Consider the following 19117-nt stretch of genomic DNA (forward strand, 5'->3'; position numbering starts at 1 on the left):
AAAACATACAAAGAAGAAGAAGAAGAAGAAACAGTAGCAAGCTATCTAGCTAAGCAAGTCTCTCTCTCTATTTTAATCTGTTTGTTCTAGATACGGGGATGAAAACTTTAACAATATTTTTTAATAATTAAGGATATTTTTGTAAATAATTTTTTCATCTTCGTATTTATCTGAAATCAAGTAAGATACAAAGACATAACTTAGTCTTTGCACTAAACTGTCACGACCCAATCTGGTCGTAACTGACGGTTAGGAAAATCTTCCTAAGCAAGCCTTAGAAATTGATATTACAGAAAATAGAACAAATAGAATTTTCAATTATACTAAAAGGCAACACATTCTCAACCTCATATTTAAAACATCAAGCCCTTAAACAGTAAAGGGCTCACCAACACAAACAAAACTAGAGCGGAACTAATGAAGTTGGATTAAGATCAAGACCCATATTTAAACAAAGATGAAAGAACGACAGAGTGAGTTTTGTAACTCAGTGAGTAAACAGAACATCTATAGCCCAACAAGAGACCGTTGTATAATTAATAAACCCTTGGTTAACATAAACCCACTTTAAAAATAGTAACAAAAGTATACTCAAACACAATGATAATTAATTATAAATATCAAACATTCAAACTTCTTTATTTATAACAATATACGCGGAAGGTTATCCAATCTAGAAAAGTCAAAATAAAAGACAGAAATCACATTTAGGTTATTTTCCTTTGTGTGAGTTCTGAAACAGACATGTTCTACTGGTTTTGTGGACATAAAACAGACAGGAACCATTTTATCTCATATGGTTCTAAAAATACAATTATATATTGACAAGGTGCACAAAATCTAGCGCTTACTGCCACTAGCTGTAGTTTCTATCGTAGAACCTTCTAAAATATTTTGACATACAAATTATGATCAAACTAAAAATTGCCAAACAAATCAATAAATGCATCATCAATACAATACTAACTTTACATTCAAAGTGTATATGCAAGATAATATTTACATTGTAGTTTAATTTCACAAATGATAACTTCATTCATTTCAACGCAAAATATTATGTCTCAAGCGGGATTTCTTTTGTAAAATATTTAACAAAAATATCATATTGATAAATAAGTTAGTAAATAACTAAATAATAAATTATAAAATTATTTTCAATAATCATAAAAATGATGTAAATGCTAAAATTTAATCATAGATACAAAATTTATTCACAGACAAAAATTCAAGAGAGGAACTTCTACTCCAGGTTCCAACAAGCAAGGAGAGTGGTTGAAGAGAGAACTTTTGCGTGATCTAGAATTTAGAATAAATTCTCGTTACAAGTATAGCTTCTAAACCAACAAAAGTCCTTTCTTACAAACGTTTTGGTTGTCACAAGTAACAAACCCCTTTAAAATTGATAACCGAAGTATTTAAACCTCGGGTCGTCTACTCAAGGAATTGCAGGGAAGTATGTTCTTATTATTGGTTATGAGTTTTGTAAATTGGGGGTTTTAAAAATAAGGGACATGTAATTTAAATGATAACTAAAATAAATTAACAATAATAAAATCTCTTGGCAAGGTATATGAACTGGAAGTCCTATCCTAGTTATCCTTATCAATTGTGATGAGAATTGGATTTTTCTCCCACTTTGTTAACCTCTAACTATGAAGGTAAGTTAAGTGGATGAATTAATTTTGATTCCTCAGGTCCTAGTCTTTCCTTGGGAAAGGTTAGAGTTATTGGAACTCGAATTAATTCTTGAAGAATTCCAATTTCAACCACTGCTTTATTTGAGAACTCAAGCGTCACCAATTACTTAACTAGAGCCGAAAGGAAGAAATTATCTAAATTAAATTAAAAGCAATCTTAAATAGAATAAAACAATCATAAATTTGAAATACCTCAAATTGTATTTAAACATAAATTTAAGTCCTAACATGGAAAGATTCATAAATCAAATGGGCAACATAAGTAATTAACAGATAAAAGTATTAGAGTATCTAAAAGTAGAAGAGAACTATAAATTGAAGAACATTGACCCTGAAATTGAGAAATAACCATAAATTGAGAGGAATCCTAATTCTAAAAATCTAAATCCTAAATCCTAAGAAAGAGGAGAGAACCTCTCTCTCTAAAAACTACATCTAAAAGCTAAAACTGTGTGTTGTGAGCTGATGTATATGAATGAATGGATTCTCTCACTTTATAGCCTCTAATCTGTGTTTTCTGGGCCGCAAACTGGGTCGAAAATAGCCCAGAAATCGCTGTAGAAGAAATCTGCCACGCTGATTTTTGCCACTGCGATGCGTCCGCGTGGAGCACGCGTTCGCGTCACCTAGCGTCAGAGAAACTATAATATATTATATATTAAATCGAAGCCCCAGACGTTAGCTTTCTGACGCAACTAAAACCGCGTCATTTGGACCTCTGTAGCTAAAGTTATAGCCGTTTGAGTGAGAAGAGGTCAAGCTGGACAGCTTAGCAATTTCTCCAACTTCTTGTATTCCTTCCACTTTTGCATGCTTCCTTTCCATCCTCTGAGTCATTCCTGCCCTGTAATCTCTGAAATCACTTAACACATATCAAGGCATATAATGGTAATAAGAGAGGATTAAGCATAGGGAACTTAAGGCCAAAGAAGCATGTTTTCAATCAAAGCACATAATTAGGAAGGCAAATGTAAAACCATGCAAATAGTATGAATAATTGGGTAAAGAGTTGATAAAAACCACTCAATTGAGCACAAGATAAACCATAAAATAGTGGTTTATCAACCTCCCCACACTTAAACATTAGCATGTCCTCATGCTAAGCTCAAGAGAAGCTATAAGAGAGTGAAGAGAGATGGTAGAATGTAGAAATGCAACCTATCTATGTGAATGCAACTATATGCAAAAATGTTTCTACCTACTTGATTAAAAGTAAATAAGCTCTTCAAGACAAACATAAATCAGATTTCACTAATTTAAATCATACAATAAAGGACAAGTAAACTTGTAAGAAGATAGCTCATGAAAGCAGAGAACATAGAATCAAGCATTGAACCCTTACTGGTAGTGTATATCATTCTAGTCTCTCAAGTGTATAGGGTAATTCACTCTCTACTCTTCTCTAGTCATGCTTTCTAAACTTTGTTCTTCATCTAATCAATCAACAAAAATTTAATGTACCAATGCAAACATTATGAGGTCTTTTCAAGGTTGTAATGGGGCTAAGGTAAGGGTGAGGATATATGTATGGCCAAGTGAGCTTTATAAAGTGAATCCTTGATTAGTCTAAGATCTCACCTAACATATACATACTTTATATAATTTTAAAATGCTTTACCTAGCTACCCAAATTTTTTCTACTTTTGTATTACATGCTCATGTATCAAACTTATTTTTGAATTTTGTCCCATGTGCATTGATTCTTTTTATTTTGCATTTGGGGTAATATTTATTTTTCTTTCTCTTTTTTTTTGTATCCCCTTATTTAATTACTTAATATATTTTTTTTAATGCACATGGTAATTTAATTATTTTGATTTCGCATGAGCATGCTTCCCAAATTTTCAAATAACTTATTCAGTTTAATTCCCTACTTTTTCATATCATCTCATGTTCCCATAAAATTTCCCACACTTAAATTGTACACAATATCTATCTTAAACTAACCAAGGATTCAACTTGAGATTTTTATTTTGTTTTTCTGCTTAAGGCTAGTAATGTGGTTATGAAATAGAAGGGGGTTAAAAAGTTCAAAGTGGCTAACAAGGGTGATGTAAAAGGTATGCTTATTTGGGATAAGTGAGCTAATAACAAATAATGGCCTCAATCATATGCAAGCATGTAAATACATTAAATAATGGACATATAGAATAGAACAAAGCAAAGATTGCAATTATAGAGAAGAAAATACACAAGAATAAAATATTTATGGTTAAATAATGTAACCATGTAAATAAGCTCAAAGTCTCACGGGTTGTGTGTTCTTTGACTCAAAAACCATGTTCCAAATACAACTTCAAACAAGTTTAACACAAAAAAATTTTTTCAATTTAAATTAGTGAAATACTATAAAAATTTCTTGAAAAAGAAAATATTACTTCAACCAAGTAGTAACTAAATGCATAAAATCAAACAAACATGCAATTACATATGCAAATGCAACAATAAATTAACAGAGAAAATAAAACATTGGTGTTGAGAAGAAGGTAACTAACCCATGGAGATCGGTATCGACCTCCCCACACTTAAAGATTGCACCGTTCTCGGTGCATGCTGAGATGTGCAGGTGGACGGGTTGTTCCAACTGATGCTTTTCTTCAAGGATTGTGCAGATGGACTTGTTTGTCTCCCTTTTTAGAGGTTTCTCCCTTTTTCCGTCTTCGGTGGCCAGCCTGAAAGAAGAGAAAAAGAAGAACAGTAACCCAGAAATAAAGATAAGAAAATAAATGAAGTATGGGTGGGTTAATGCCAACTGATAAGGGTCTCATTTACATGGAAGCTTCAACATGTACGTGAGAAAATAATAGAAGCACATGGCATACCAGTGGGGCAAAATTTACAACAAAAGGGAGGAGTGTGGGTAATGAAAATATCAATATAAGTTCATGTCAATGCAAATGAAGTGCAAGTATCATAAAAGATTGGCATTGGTAGATAATTAATATCATCCCATAGTGTAAAATAAGTCACTTAGCACCAAAATAATTCAAGAAAAGATGCAACAGTTGAATAAAAACATTTAACACCAATGGTAAAATAAGAAATTTAGAAAAGAAAAATAAAAATATGCACAAAATTAAAATGCAATGAATGAAATATGCAAATAAATTAAGTAAAATAAAAAGAAAGATAAGAAGAATGAGAAGTGAAAGAAATAAAGTAATAAAGAAAGAAGAAAAGATAGAAGAAATTAGGATTAGAAAAGAAAAGATAAGATAATTGGCGCTGATCTGGATAAGTTGTGCGACGTGGGCGATGCGGACGCGTGGGGTACACGTTCGCGCGAATTGCGCTTATATGAATCGATGCGGTCGCGTCGGTCACGCGGACGCGTGACTCGTTTTGTGCTACTGGTGCGAGGGCAGCATCGCGCTCGCACAACTCTCTGTTCAAAACTCTTTTCGCCAAATTTTTGGGTGACGCAGTCGCGTGGTTGACGCGATCGCGTGAATGGCCTTTCTTTTAAAAATGACACGAATGCGTGGGGCACGCGGTCGCGTGATAGGGCTTGTGCTTCTAGTACGAGTCCAGCCCAGCTCCATCATAACTCTCTGCCATGCACCCCTTTACGTCGATTTTACAGAGCCACGCGTTCGCGTGGGTGACGCGGACGCGTGGGAGGTATATTTTCCACATGACGCGGACGAGTGGATCAATTTGTGCCAAAGGCACACCTCCAGCCACGCTCTCGCGTGACTCTCTGTTCACTTTTCTTTTCTCCTAATGCACTGAGTGCGGACGCGTCAACGACGCTGCCGCGTCGCGTTCGTTTTTTTTTATTAATGCAGTATGCAGTGCTGATGCAAATGCTATGAATAGTATTCAGGTTCAATGAAAATAATATAATATAAAAACAGATAAAATGAAATAAAACTGAAACAGGAACGATCATACCATGGTGGGTTGTCTCCCACCTAGCACTTTTAGTTAAAGTCCTTAAGTTGGACATTTGGTGAGCTCCCTGTTATGGTGGCTTATGCTTGTATTCATCCAGGAATCCTCACCAATGTTTGTGATTCCAATGGCCTCTAGGATCCCAAATGAGGCGCAGAAAGCCTTCAAGCAAGTTGAAGCACGTGACAAGGCCCCAAGAGTGTTGATTGCCAGAATGAATTCCGGGGTCCCAAATCTTGCTTTTGCACCCGTTTTCTTGTTGTTCATTATGATCCCATCTGGGTAGCAAGCAATCTGAATTCTCACTAAAGCGGCCAAACAACTTCCTAGACCCATTCAGTTGAGCTTTACACCAACCTTTGCATTTAAACTTTGAGAACACAACCATGTTGAACCTTGCTAGACAACTCAAACCACTAACCATCTTTCTCTTACTCTTAATGCCACAAAGAGCTCTAAGTTGACCATCCGACTCCAGTAGCCCATATTCAAGTGGAATTAGAAAGTTAAGGGATATGAATTTTACCCACTTGAATGTTGTGAAGGATGATGGCAACTTAGGGGGAGGTATTTCTAACGAATTTGCAGGCTCCACTCCCTTGTGCTCTTCTCTGACAACTTTCACCTCTTTGCAAGTTTCTTCAATATCAACATCTTCCTCTTGGTAGCTCTCTTCCAATTCAATCTCTTCTTCATTGCTCTCCAAGGGCATGGGAGGTTGTGCCTCTTTTTCTTAAATCTCCATCTCTTGATCAACCTCTTCCAAGTCCTTAACCATGACATGCCTTGGAGGTTGTACACCCTCCTCAACATCAAATGCAACCGTCTTGGAAGGAGGCTCTATGTCTTGACTTTCCCATGGAGGTTCAGCATCTCCCAGGTCTTCAATCACTTCTCCTCTACAACTATCATGGCTTCCTCCACTTGTTCCAATACAAAGCTATGTTCTTCATTATCCATCGAAGTTTCTAGTGTCTCCTTCATGCTACGCTCTTCTTTTGATTCTCCACATGCAGCCATGGGAGCATTTTGAGTTCCCAGATGTCGGGAGGCTATTATTTTTACTAACTCGTCTAAGGCGGCCGTGAAATTTAGCACACTCTTATTCATCTTTTCTTGCCCTTGAAGAATAACACTAAGGGCGCTGTTATCCAATGGAGGTTGGGGTGGATAGGAGGGTTCATTATTATGGAGAAAGGGTTCATAATAGGAAGTTGGTTCTTCTTGATAAGGATATGGAGATGGTGAATATTGAGGTGGTGGTTCTGGGTGTGGTGGATAAGGTGGTTGGTGTGGTGGATAAGGATTAGGGTCATATGGTGGTGTTTGGTGATGAAGGACTTGTGAGTATGGTGGTCCAAAAGTATGTTGAGGAGGCGGTTCATATTCATGTGGTGGGCCTTGTTGGTAATTACAAGGGGGTTCACCATATTCATCATCTTGGTATGCTCCCTGGAATGGCTCTTGACCATAGTAGTTTGGTGGTTGTTGGTTGTCACGGAAGGGTCCACCATAACTGTTGTTTTGACATGCATTGTGGAATGGTCGTGGTCCATGGTATCTTGGAGGGTGTTGTTGCCTAAAGGGTTGATCAGATTCTCGTGGCTCCTTCCATCTCTGATTGTTTTGACCTTGATGCATGTTCCTGTTATAATTTCCATTCCTTGCAACAACATTGGAACCAAACTCAAAGCGAGAGGAGTGAGAACTCATAATAGTAAATAAAAATTAAAAACGAAAATAAAAATAAATTTTAAATTAAAAGGTTATTGAAATTTAAATTTTGAAATTAAAAACTAAATTTTGAAATTTGGAATTTAAATATTGAATTTTGAAATTTGATTTTTGAAATAAGATAAGATAAGATTTTGAAAAAGATATGATTTTTGAAAAGATTTGAATATTGAAATTTAAATTTTGAAATTTTAAATTTTGAAATTTGAAATTTTAAATTTGAGTTTTAAATTTTGAATTTTTGAATTTAATGAGGAAAGAGAAAAACAATAAAATGACACCAAACTTAAAATTTTTAGATCAAAACGAAGAAAACAATTAAGAACAACTTGAAGGTAAAGATGAACACGAAGAACAACTTGAAGATCAAGATGAACACCAAGAACAAATTTTTAAAATTTTTTTAATAACTAAATAAAAACCAATAACCTCTTAATTTACGAAAAAAGCAAAAACAAAAACAAACATAAAAACAAATAAACAAGCAAAAAGCAAATATTTACAATAACCAATAATAAGGCACACGTTTGCAATTCTCCAGCAACGACGCCATTTTGAAGAGAGAACTTTTGCGTGATCTAGAATTCAGAATAAATTTCCGTTGCAAGTATGGCTTCTAAACCAACAAAAGTCCTTTCTTACAAACGTTTTGGTTGTCACAAGTAACAAACCCCTTTAAAATTGATAACCGAAGTATTTAAACCTCGGGTCGTCTTCTCAAGGAATTGCAGGAAAGTATGTTCTTATTATTGGTTATGAGTTTTGTAAATTGGGATTTTTTAAAAATAAGGGACAGGTAATTTAAATGATAACTAAAATAAATTAACAATAATAAAATCTCTTGGCAAGGTATAAGAACTGGAAGTCCTATCCTAGTTATCCTTATCAATTGTGATGAGAATTAAATTTTTCTCCCACTTTGTTAACCTCTAACTATGAAGGTAAATTAAGTGGATGAATTAATTTTGATTCCTCAGGTCCTAGTTTTTCCTTGGGAAAGGTTAGAGTTATTGGAACTCGAATTAATTCTTAAAGAATTCTAATTTCAACCACTGCTTTATTTGTGAACTCAAGCATCACCAATTACTTAACCAGAGCCAAAAGGAAGAAATTATCTAAATTAAATTAAAAGCAATCTTAAATAGAATAAAATAATCATAAATCTGAAATACCTCAAATTGCATTTAAACATAAATTTAAGTCCTAACATGGAAAGATTCATAAATCAAATGGACAACATAAGTAATTAACAGATAAAAGTATTAGAGTATCTAAAAGTAGAAGAGAAATATAAATTGAAGAACATTGAACCTGAAATTGAGAAATAACCATAAACTGAGAGGAATCCTAATTCTAAAAATCTAAATCCTAAATCCTAAGAGAGAGGAGAGAACCTCTCTCTCTAAAAACTACATCTAAAACCTAAAACTGTGTGTTGTGAGCTGATGTATATGAATGAATGGATTCTTCTACTTTATAGCATCTAATCTGTGTTTTCTGGGTCACAAACTGGGTCGAAAATAGCCCAGAAATCACTGGAGAAGAAATCTGCCACGCTGATTTTCGCCACTGCGACGCATCCGCGTGGAGCACGCGTTCGCGTCGCCTATCGTCAGAGAAACTATGGCATATTATATATCAAATCGAAGCCCCGGATATTAGCTTTCCAACGCAACTAGAACCGCATCATTTGGATCTCTGTAGCTAAAGTTATAGCCGTTTGAGTGTGAAGAGGTCAAGCTGGACAGCTTAGCAATTTCTCCAACTTCTTGTATTCCTTCTACTTTTGCATGCTTCCTTTCCATCATCTGAGCTATTCCTGTCCTGTAATCTCTAAAATCACTTAACACACATATCAATGCATCTAATGGTAATAAGAGAGGATTAAACATAGGGAACTTAAGGCCAAAGAAGCATGTTTTCAATCAAAGCACATAATTAGGAAGGCAAATGTAAAACCATGCAAATAATATGAATAAGTGGATAAAGAGTTGATAAAAAACACTCAATTGAGCACAAGATAAACCATAAAATAGTGGTTTATTAGCGGTTTTTTTTAGTATCTTAATGTCTTAGTAATTGGTTATACTTGAATTAAAAGTGATTTTTTTCTTCCTCAAGCTTAGACTACTTTAATGGAGTTTTGGAATAATACCAATATAAGAGAACACACTTGATAGGGTATAATAGAGTTGGAATAGAAGAAGAGTAGTGAAATTAATTAAAATAAAAGTGTATGAAATTATTGTTGAAGAAGTGACATGAGGAGGGAAGGGAGACATATATGACGGTGAGGAGGGGTGAAATGTTAGCCGTGTTTGTATGTCTACGATGATTTTAGAGTGTGTGTTTGTGCGCATTGTTGAAAGGGAAGGAAATGAAGGGAAAATGATGGGTTTGGTCCATCGTTCTTGTTTTTTTAAGGTTCTACATAAACATAATACAGAGACATAATTTAGTTTGTCTCTCAATTTTTTATTTTTAATTTCTATTTCTCAATTTCAGTCTCCCTTACAAAGTATTTATGTTTCTTTTTCTTCCTCTTTCTTTGCCTAAGAAATATCTTTATGAAAAAATTAATTTTTTAATAAAAGAAAAGATCTTTTGTATAAAAAAGTGAAAATAAGAGAAAAAAATTCCAAAAAAATACAAATATATAATTTATTTTAAAAAATTGAGAACCAACATTTCATAAGTAATATTGTAGTCAATATTAATATAAAAAAATATTTGAAATTCTTAAAAACAAAAATATTTTAAACTCAACAAAAAAATTAAAATTTAAACTCAATAAAAACTTATTTTTAATAGACGTTATATTAGAATTATTTGATATAAAAAAAGTTTCCTACCACGTATATTATTTTTAAGATGTTATTCAATATATTTATATAATAAAATAAATTGTTTATATTTTAATTTTTAAAATATTAAAAATTTATAACAATTTACAATACTAAATAAGCAAATTTTTTATAATATTCGAGTATAGTATTTTTAAATATAATATGATTTCTTATTATATATTTTTAAGAGAAAATATTAAATAGTTATATTTTTTTTTACTTCTACCATATTTTTAAGTTAATATTACTCAACCTCTTTTTTTATTACAAAAATTAACACGGAATTCAGAAACATTCGTGTTGCGACGGAAGTGAATTCTCTCCAATAGATAAAAAATTAGATGGTGTCAATTATTTAATCTTACTCTTTATTGTTCTCTCTCTTATATTTATTTTTTATTCCACTTATAAAATTAATAGTGAGAGATCACACTTTATTCTCTCAAGTGTTAAAAAAAATTGAGAGGATCCATTTCCGTGTTGCGACTTGGAGTCTTGGACTAGAACTTAGAATTGACTATTGAGTGTGTGGTTAAAAAAAAAGTAGCTTCCTTTTCCAATAGGAATCAAGGATGATGATGATGGTGAACGACCAAAAGGGTCAACATGGTGGTTCCAAAGAACCTCTTTCAGGACCTTTTTCGGTGGGTATGCGTGTTCTTGCCGTTGCCGGTCAATCATGCAAACTCGTTATATAATGCGTTTTCACTTCGTAGTTTTGCACACTTTCTTTACAAGAATTGTTTCTCCATTTTATAGAGTTCTTTTTTTTTTCTTTCAAGATTTTCGATGTCTGATTCTTTGTGGTTGTTGTTGCAGTCACAGCTACAACTCAATCAAGGAAGGCGATAGAGATGCTAAGGGAAAACAAAAAAAAAAAAAATTGATCTTGTTTATAAGCGATGTACATATGCCACACATTGATGGCTTTAAGCTTGTTGAACTAGTGGGACTTGAGATGGACCTACCAGTTATAAGTAAGATCTCAAAACACTTTCTTTCTCCTAATTTTCATCCAAATTCTAAAATTCAATTTGTCCCAACATCCAATCAATGATACATTTAATTTGTGATTATGTAGTGGTGATAGAACACAAGGAGCCAAATTTGGTGAAGAAGGGTGTTGTGAATGAGGAATGTGACTATTGCTAAAACCAGTTAGAATGGAAGAATTTCAGATCATATGGAGACATGTATTTCGAAAGAAGGTTGATTCCAAGGATTATGATAGGACTAGCAATAGCAGAATGATCAAGCTTTATTGATACACAGGGATGGCTAATTAGCTCTCCCTAAAAGGTTCTACATAGTTAGAACTACCAACTTAGAGAGAGAGAGAGATTCTCTCCACTTCTAACAGAATTCATAACAGAATAATATCCTCCCTAAACTAACTATAACCTAGCTATTTATAGGCAGTGAGTAATAGGGTCTAACAACCTATCAGCCAGCTAAACAACTCCTCCTTGACCTCTACTTACCTCTTCTTTTGTAACACAGCCCAAACCTATTAGTAGTAGGTGCCTCTCTATCAATACTTCCCCCCTCGGACAACCACCTTGTCCTCAAGGTGGAACTCCGGAAAGGTGGCCCGCAACGTCGCCGCCCGCTCCCAACTGTCCTCACAAGGAGAGGGGCCCACCCAGCGCACCAAATACTCCAAGGCCCCATCCTCTACGGTTCGCGATGCCACAATCCAAGATGGAAGCATCACCAACTTGCCATTCTTAGCCGACCCCAGTGGAAGCGTCTGTACTTGCTGCTGCGGCGGAATGGCCTTTTTCAACTTGCTAACATGGAAGACCGGGTGGAGTCTGCACCCTTGAAGCATGGCTAACCTGTATGTCACTGCCCCTATCCTCTCAACCACCTCAAATGGTCCATAGTAACGAGGGCTTAGCTTCTTATTAACCCTCCTCACTAGTGTCCGCATCCGATAAGGTTGCATTTTCAAATAAACCCACTCACCCGGCTTGAACTCGACATCCTTTTGATGCCTATCTGCTGCTTGTTTCATCCGCCGTTGCGCCTGCACGAAGTGTGTCTTCAGCTCTGCCAACACCGCATCCCTGGCTGCGGTCAATGCTGCCACCTCCTCAACATGTGATGGAAACGTCTCTCCACGGAAAAGAACAGATGCTAGCACACCATAAAGTGCTTGAAATGGAGTAGTTTGGGCTGAGGCATTGTAGGAGGTGTTAAACCAAAACTCCGCCCATGGTAGCCACTCCAACCATTTTTTTAGGTAGCCCCCCACAAAACAACGCAAATAAGTCTCCAAACAGCGAATCACCACTTCAGTTTGGCCATCGGTTTACGGATGAAATGTCGTGCTGTACTTCAATTTTGTCCCTGTGGCTTGGAATAGTTCGGACCAAAACTTACTCATGAACCCCGTATCCCTATCTGATATGATTGACTTGGGAAACCTGTGTAGTTTTACCACCTCCCTAATAAAGGCTAGTGCCACCTCCTTGGCTGAAAATGGGTTAGCTAGGGGGATGAAGTGAGCATATTTGGTTAACCGATCGACCACCACCAGGATAGTGTCCATGCCTTTGGATTTTGGCAATGCTGCCACAAAATCCATCGTAACATGCTCCCAAACTCTCTCCGGGACTGGTAGGGACTGCAACAGCCCCGCCGGTTTCATCGTTGCATGCTTGTTTTGCTGGCAAGAGTAGCAGCCCGCAACATAATCCCTGATCCGTTGCCTCATGTCGCACCAATGAACCGCTGCTGCCAGCCTCTTATAGGTTCGAAAGAAGCCTAAATGTCCAGCCACCCCACTATCTTGGGATTCAGCCAGCAAAAGTGGGATCTGAGAAGAATTTTCTGGCAACACTGCGCTCCCTTGATAAAACAGCCGACCCTTGTGTAGGGAATACCCCAAATAGTCATCCAGCCCTTGTTGCAAGGCGACCACAATCTTTTGTAGCTCTTAGTCGTACACCTCCTCTTCCACCGTTTCCCAGAGATTCATGTGCACCATCGAGATTTCCCTTGCCATTATTTGCCGTGACAATGCATCTGCTGCCTTATTCTCAAGGCTTGGCCTGTATCGAATCTCAAAATCCAAGCCTAACAATTTAGTAGTCCACTTTAAGTAAGCTGAGTCCATGAGTCGCTGGTCTGTGAGAAACTTCAGACTTCATTGATATGTGAAAACAATAAAATGGTGACCCAACAAGTAATGCCGCCACTTTTGGACAGCGAAGACAATGGCTATCAACTCCCTCTCATATGCAGATTTTTGCCGGACCCTTGGAGACAGTGCTTGGCTTAGGAATGCTATTGGTCTGCCTTGCTGGGACAGCACCTCACCCAACCCCTCACTCGATGCATCAGTTCCACCACAAAGTCTTGATTGAAATCTGAGACTGCTAGAGTCGGTAGGTCTGCTATCAGCCTCTTCACACTCTCGAAAGTCTCTTGGGCCTTGTCATTCCATTCAAACGCATTTTGCTTTGTCAACTCCTTCAACGGCTTGGCGATCACCTCATAGCCTTGCACAAAATGCCTATAATAGCCGGTAAGGCCCAAGAATCCCCGTAAAGCCCGCTGGTCCGTAGGCACCGGCTACTCTATCATCACTGTGATTTTGTTAGGATCCGCCGAGACTCCTTGTGCCGAGACAACATGACCCAAGTATTCCACCGAGCTCACTGTGAATGTACATTTCTTCTCATTCAACACCAGTTGATTCTCCATTAAAATTTGGAAAACTTGTTGGAGGTGAAGGGCATGGCTCGCCATATCCTGACTATAGATGATGATATCATAAAAAAAAAAACAAGACAAATTTCCACAATAGAGGCTTAAGAATTTCATTCATCAAGTCTTGGAAGGAGCTAGGGGCGTTGGTCAAGCCAAAGGGCATGACTAGAAACTCATAATGGCCCTCATGAGTGCGGAAGGTGGTCTTGTGGATGTCTTGATCCCTCATCCAAATTTGGTGGTACCTTAATTTTAAATCCAACTTAGAGAAAACTGCAGCTCCTGCCAATTCATCGAGTAGCTCATCAATGACGGTGATAGGAAATTTATCCAGCACCGTAATACGGTTTAACGCCCTGTAATCGACACAAAATCTCCAATTGCTGTCTTTTTTCTTCACCAACAATATTGGGCTAGCGTAGGGGCTGGAGCTTGTCCGAATTATCCCTGAGGCCAGCATTTCTCGCACCATTTGTTCAATCACTGATTTCTGATGGTGCGGGTAACGATACGGTCTTATATTCGGGACTAAAGCTCCTTCACTCAATGGAATGGCATGATCATGGCGACCATGTGGTGGAAGCCCTGGTAGTGTCTGAAACACCTTAGCATAAAAATCTAACACCGATTCAATCACTAGCAGCACCTGCGATAGAGTAGCCGTTTGCATAGACATGGGCCACAACTGGACCATAAATCCCTCTCCCCCTTCTTGAATGGACAAAACTGCAGACTGAAGGTGCATGCCTCCATAGCATAGCTCCTGGTCCCCTTGCAAAGTAACCATGCTGTCCCCATTCCGAAATCGAAGGCATAATTTTTTGAAGTTTGCGATGACGTCTCCCAACTTATCTAGCCACGCCAGCCCCAGGACAAACTTCGCTTCGTCAGTTGGGAAGATGAAGAAGTCTTCTTTGATCGCCACTTCCTTGAATTGCAGAGTGACACCCAAACACCTTCCTTGTCCCCCTTTATTGCTGCTGTTCGCTACCCTGACCTGGAACTTAGGGGTGTTGTCAATCCTTTGGCCCAACTCGGTGACAATCTCCGGTGTCACGAAGTTGTCCGAAGCTCCACAATCTATGAGAATGCATACACGGCGGCCATTTATCTCTGCCCAGGCTTTGATTGACTTGTGATGTTCACTCAAGTTCATGAATTTTAGTTCCAATTGTCCTTACTCCCTTGTTTCTGGAACTGCCTCATGCTGTAACCAATCCGCTTCAAAGTCTGACTCCATGATTAAAAGCTTGAACTCCTTATTCTTGCAATTGTGATCTGCGGTGTACAATTCATCACAGAGAAAGCATTCCCCCTAGCGCGCTTCGCTCTATACTCCTCGTTGCTGAGATGCCTCAACCCGTGCCGTCGCAAGGGATCTGTCGTCGACTCCGTGCCGTTGCTTGCCGCAGAGTTGAACGCTGTAGCGGGGTGCGCCTCTTTGGTGGTGGTTGAATTGGTAGCGACGAAGTTGGGAGCCAGTGGTTTACTGCGTTACGATACCCCGCGTAAGGCAGCATTGCGGTTTTCTACCTTCTGTGCCAGTTTCATTAGCCCGTCCACTGACTGGTGTGGGAACAATTTGCATTCTTCCTCTACTTCTGGTTTCAGCCCATTCAGGAAGAGGTCCATTAGCAATTCTGGCACAATTCCGCGAAGGGGACGCGCATGAAGCACGAACTGGTCAACGTAGTCCCGTACCGAGTTCGTTTGTTTTAGCTTCAACAGCGCTTGATATGGGCTCTACAGTCGTTCCAGTTGAAAATGCTGTAGCAGCGCCGCACTGAGGAACCGCCACTGCAGCGTCGCCTCCCACCACCTGAACCACATGAACCCCCTTCCTTCCATTGCGAAGGTGGCGACCATGAGCCATTCCTCCTCTGGCACTGCACGCAGCAAGAAGAATTGCTCCATGCGTTCAATCCAAACACCGCTTCATCTCTGTGGAAGATTGGAAGTTCCAGCTTTTTCCATTGCTCTGGCGCGCCGCGGCTTCCGGCCGACGAGCCTACGGCCAGGTGTGATCCCGGTGAACCACGCTCGTTCCGATTAGGCGCGCGATTTTCGAATGAATCCATTCGGGAACTGAAGCGCTGTAGCATCTCCTGCATCGATTGGAACATCTCCTGCATGCACGACTCGATTGTGTCAAATCATGTCTCCATTTTCCTCGATCTCGATTGCACCATTCAGTGACGGGATCCTCAAGCTCAGATACCAGTTGACAAGACCAGCAATAGCAAAATGATCAAGCTTTATTGATACACAGGGATGGCCAATTAGCTCTCCCTAGAAGGTTCTACACAGTTGGAACTACCAACTCAGAGAGAGAGAGAGAGAGAGAGAGAGAGGGAGGGAGAGAGAGAGAGAGAGAGAGAGAGAGAGAGAGAGAGAGAGAGAGAGAGAGATTGATTCTCATTGATTATCCACTTCTAACAGAGTTCATAACAGAATAATATCCTTCCTAAACTAGCTATAACCTAGCTATTTATATGCAGTGAGTAATAGGGTCTAACAACCTATGAGCCAGCTAAACAACTCCTCCTTTTGTAACACAGCCCAAACCTGTAAGTAGTAAGCGCCTCTCTATCCGATTAGAAGGCTTGCAATGTGACTGAACAGGGCATTCAAGGAGTTACATCAGAAAATTGTGCTAACCATGATAAAAGATTGGATAAAAAAAAGGAAGGAACAATCTGAAGATGCTGATGATAATGAACAAGAGAATGAAAATGCTTGTACTCATAAGAAGCCTCGTTTGGTGTGGGGTGAAGAGCTGCGTAGCAAATTCGAAGCTGCAGTATATCAACTTGGCCTTGATAGTGAGTTTTGTTTCTTTGACTGGAGAACATGGCACTTGGATGAAATAGTTTGATACCTCATCGTGGAATTTTATGTAGTATATTCCAAATGTGATGTTTCTTTAACTGTTATTGCAGAGGTTGTTCCTAGAAAATTTCTTGAACTGATGAATGTTGAAGGGCAAGCCATCTTTAGGTAAAAATTCAAATTCCCTCTTTATCATAGCCCTTAATTTGCATTTTAACATGAGTTTTTCGGTGACAATTGTTCAATTTTAATTAGTTCATTTAACATGTTAAGTTGATTGTTCTACATCTTTTGATGTGATGTGTACATTTTTGTGTTGCAGAGAATTTTATGCAGAGAATTCCTGCACCAAATGAACTTTATCATTTTCAACAGAACAACTATGCAACTGGTATTAGGCAGTTGAATCCAGATGATGTCAAGTGATTATTTTTTATCTGGATTCACAAGTAATAATCCGCTGTCACAAGGAAATTTTCCAGCAACTCTCATAAGTTAAATGCATGTAGAAATCATTCTCCTCTTGGAGCTGCTTATGTGAGAGCAGACTCATTCGACACTGGCATCACTAGTTCACCTAATTTGCTGGATTATTATCCGTGTAGCGAAGCCACACAGATGAAAGCTAAGTTATCCAGAGTTCGTGTCAACTCTTTGCCCTCGGGTCATTCTTTCAACAATTCTCAACTGCCTCAGAGTAACTTGAAGTTTTCCTCCTCCGCTTCTCATGTTGGGAACATTATGGTTGATCTTTCTTCAAGGACTGAAGGCCTAATTGGGAATATCATAGAGGCTTCATGTAGCATCCCTCAGCAAAGTTTGGAGCAACATAAGGAGGACTTAGATGCACCCCTTTCTTCTGTTGGAGACACATGTTCCTTGGGACATGCTTCAAACCAAAATAACAACATTGGCATAAAAGAGTTGATGCATCTTTTGCCAGCCAACAGAATGAGGCTACTCCTTCATTCAACCAGAACACTGAACTTGAGGACTTCGATTCTTTGGATGACATATTAATTGACATGGTCACGCCGGTATGAAGGTAATTCCCTTCATATGATGAAATGGCGTTTTGGGTCACAATAATTACATCGAGAAAAAATAATAACAACCATTCGAACGGCGGTCACTTCTCTTCTTCTTGATTTATCTTTTATTCCTCTTTCGATCTTGGACAGGGACGGACATAAGGGGCGAGTGGCGGCCTCGGCTCCCCCAACTTTTTTTAATAGTAATAAGTTATTATGTATAATTTAATTTTTTTTAAAAAAATATTTAGTATTTAGTCTAATATAAATAAAAGTTCAGTCTAATTTAAATATTAATAAATTTTAATATCTAAAAAATAAATAATAATATTAAAAAATCTAAAAAAGATATTATTACTAATATTTTTTAATTAAATAAAAATTTTTAAATCTCATAAAGTGAATTCTTTTCCTTCTTGTGGCCGTTTTTTTATTCGTTTGGTATTAATTTTCTCTGTTTCAACTGCTACAATTAAGAGATCTTTTTCAACTATAAATATTGTGAAAAATAACTTAGAAACAAAATAAAAGATGAATTTTTTGCTAATTGTCTTTTAATTATATTGAAAAGAAAATTGTTGAAAATTTTGACACAAATTCTATTATCGGTGAATTTTATGATACGAAAAATCGACCACTTCATTAGTAAAAAGTATACACATATTTTTTTTACTTTAAAATATATTCTCTATCCGTATATTTTTATAATACATTTTATATTATATAATATTTTTACATAATTTTTAATATTATATTTATTATTGGCCCCTCATAATATCATTTTTGGATCCGTCCCTGATCTTGGACATACTACATTTCAAATGCCTAACGACTTGTAATATGTGAGCTGTGTAAAAGGATTTGATGCATTTGTATACTTGCTTTCCTTTTATCAGCTGTAGTACTGAATTTTGACCTTAATAACATAATTTAGAGTTGTCATTACATGAACAAAATTGTCAAGTCTTATAGTTGTACGCATGATTCAATTCCATTGACTCGTTACTATAGCACACAAGCCAGGCATTATTGACTAGCTTGTTTAGTCAGCATGTGTGTATCTCAATTAGTGTCTATATAATGTGAAAACCATGAATTTTGCGACATCATTGTGCAGAAGATTGAATATTAAGGAACTCGTGACGAATGTTCCTGTGTATAGAAGGACTAGTGGTATAACTTCATGATTGCTACTTTGATTACTGCAATATTATCTTTCAAATTGAAGCTAGATTAATGAATTTTTTACACATTATGTTACATGTTTCTGGAGAAGGTCTGAGTCTTGTGTTCAGGCGTTGGGTTACTAAAAAGACAGCTGCTTCAACAAAGAATGGAAGAGATTCAAAACCCAAGAACCTTGGAGTGA

At 37.4% G+C, this 19117-nt stretch overlaps 1 protein-coding gene across 1 annotated transcript; it reads right to left on the reverse strand.

Moving 5' to 3' along the window:
* Positions 1 to 13112: 13112 nt before the first annotated feature.
* Positions 13113 to 15044, reverse strand: LOC148550736 (uncharacterized). The gene is made up of 4 exons (XM_088494603.1): positions 14134 to 15044; positions 13849 to 13934; positions 13496 to 13677; positions 13113 to 13313 (listed from the first exon to the last, which is right to left on the reverse strand). Exons 1-4 carry the CDS (start codon positions 15042 to 15044, stop codon positions 13113 to 13115), a joined length of 1380 nt encoding a protein of 459 aa, XP_088350729.1.
* Between the last annotated feature and the right edge of the window lie 4073 nt (positions 15045 to 19117).

The sequence above is a fragment of the Arachis ipaensis genome, chromosome B7 (genome assembly GCF_059453495.1).
Source record: "Arachis ipaensis isolate K30076 ecotype BB chromosome B7, ASM5945349v1, whole genome shotgun sequence".
Lineage (NCBI taxonomy): Eukaryota > Viridiplantae > Streptophyta > Magnoliopsida > Fabales > Fabaceae > Arachis > Arachis ipaensis.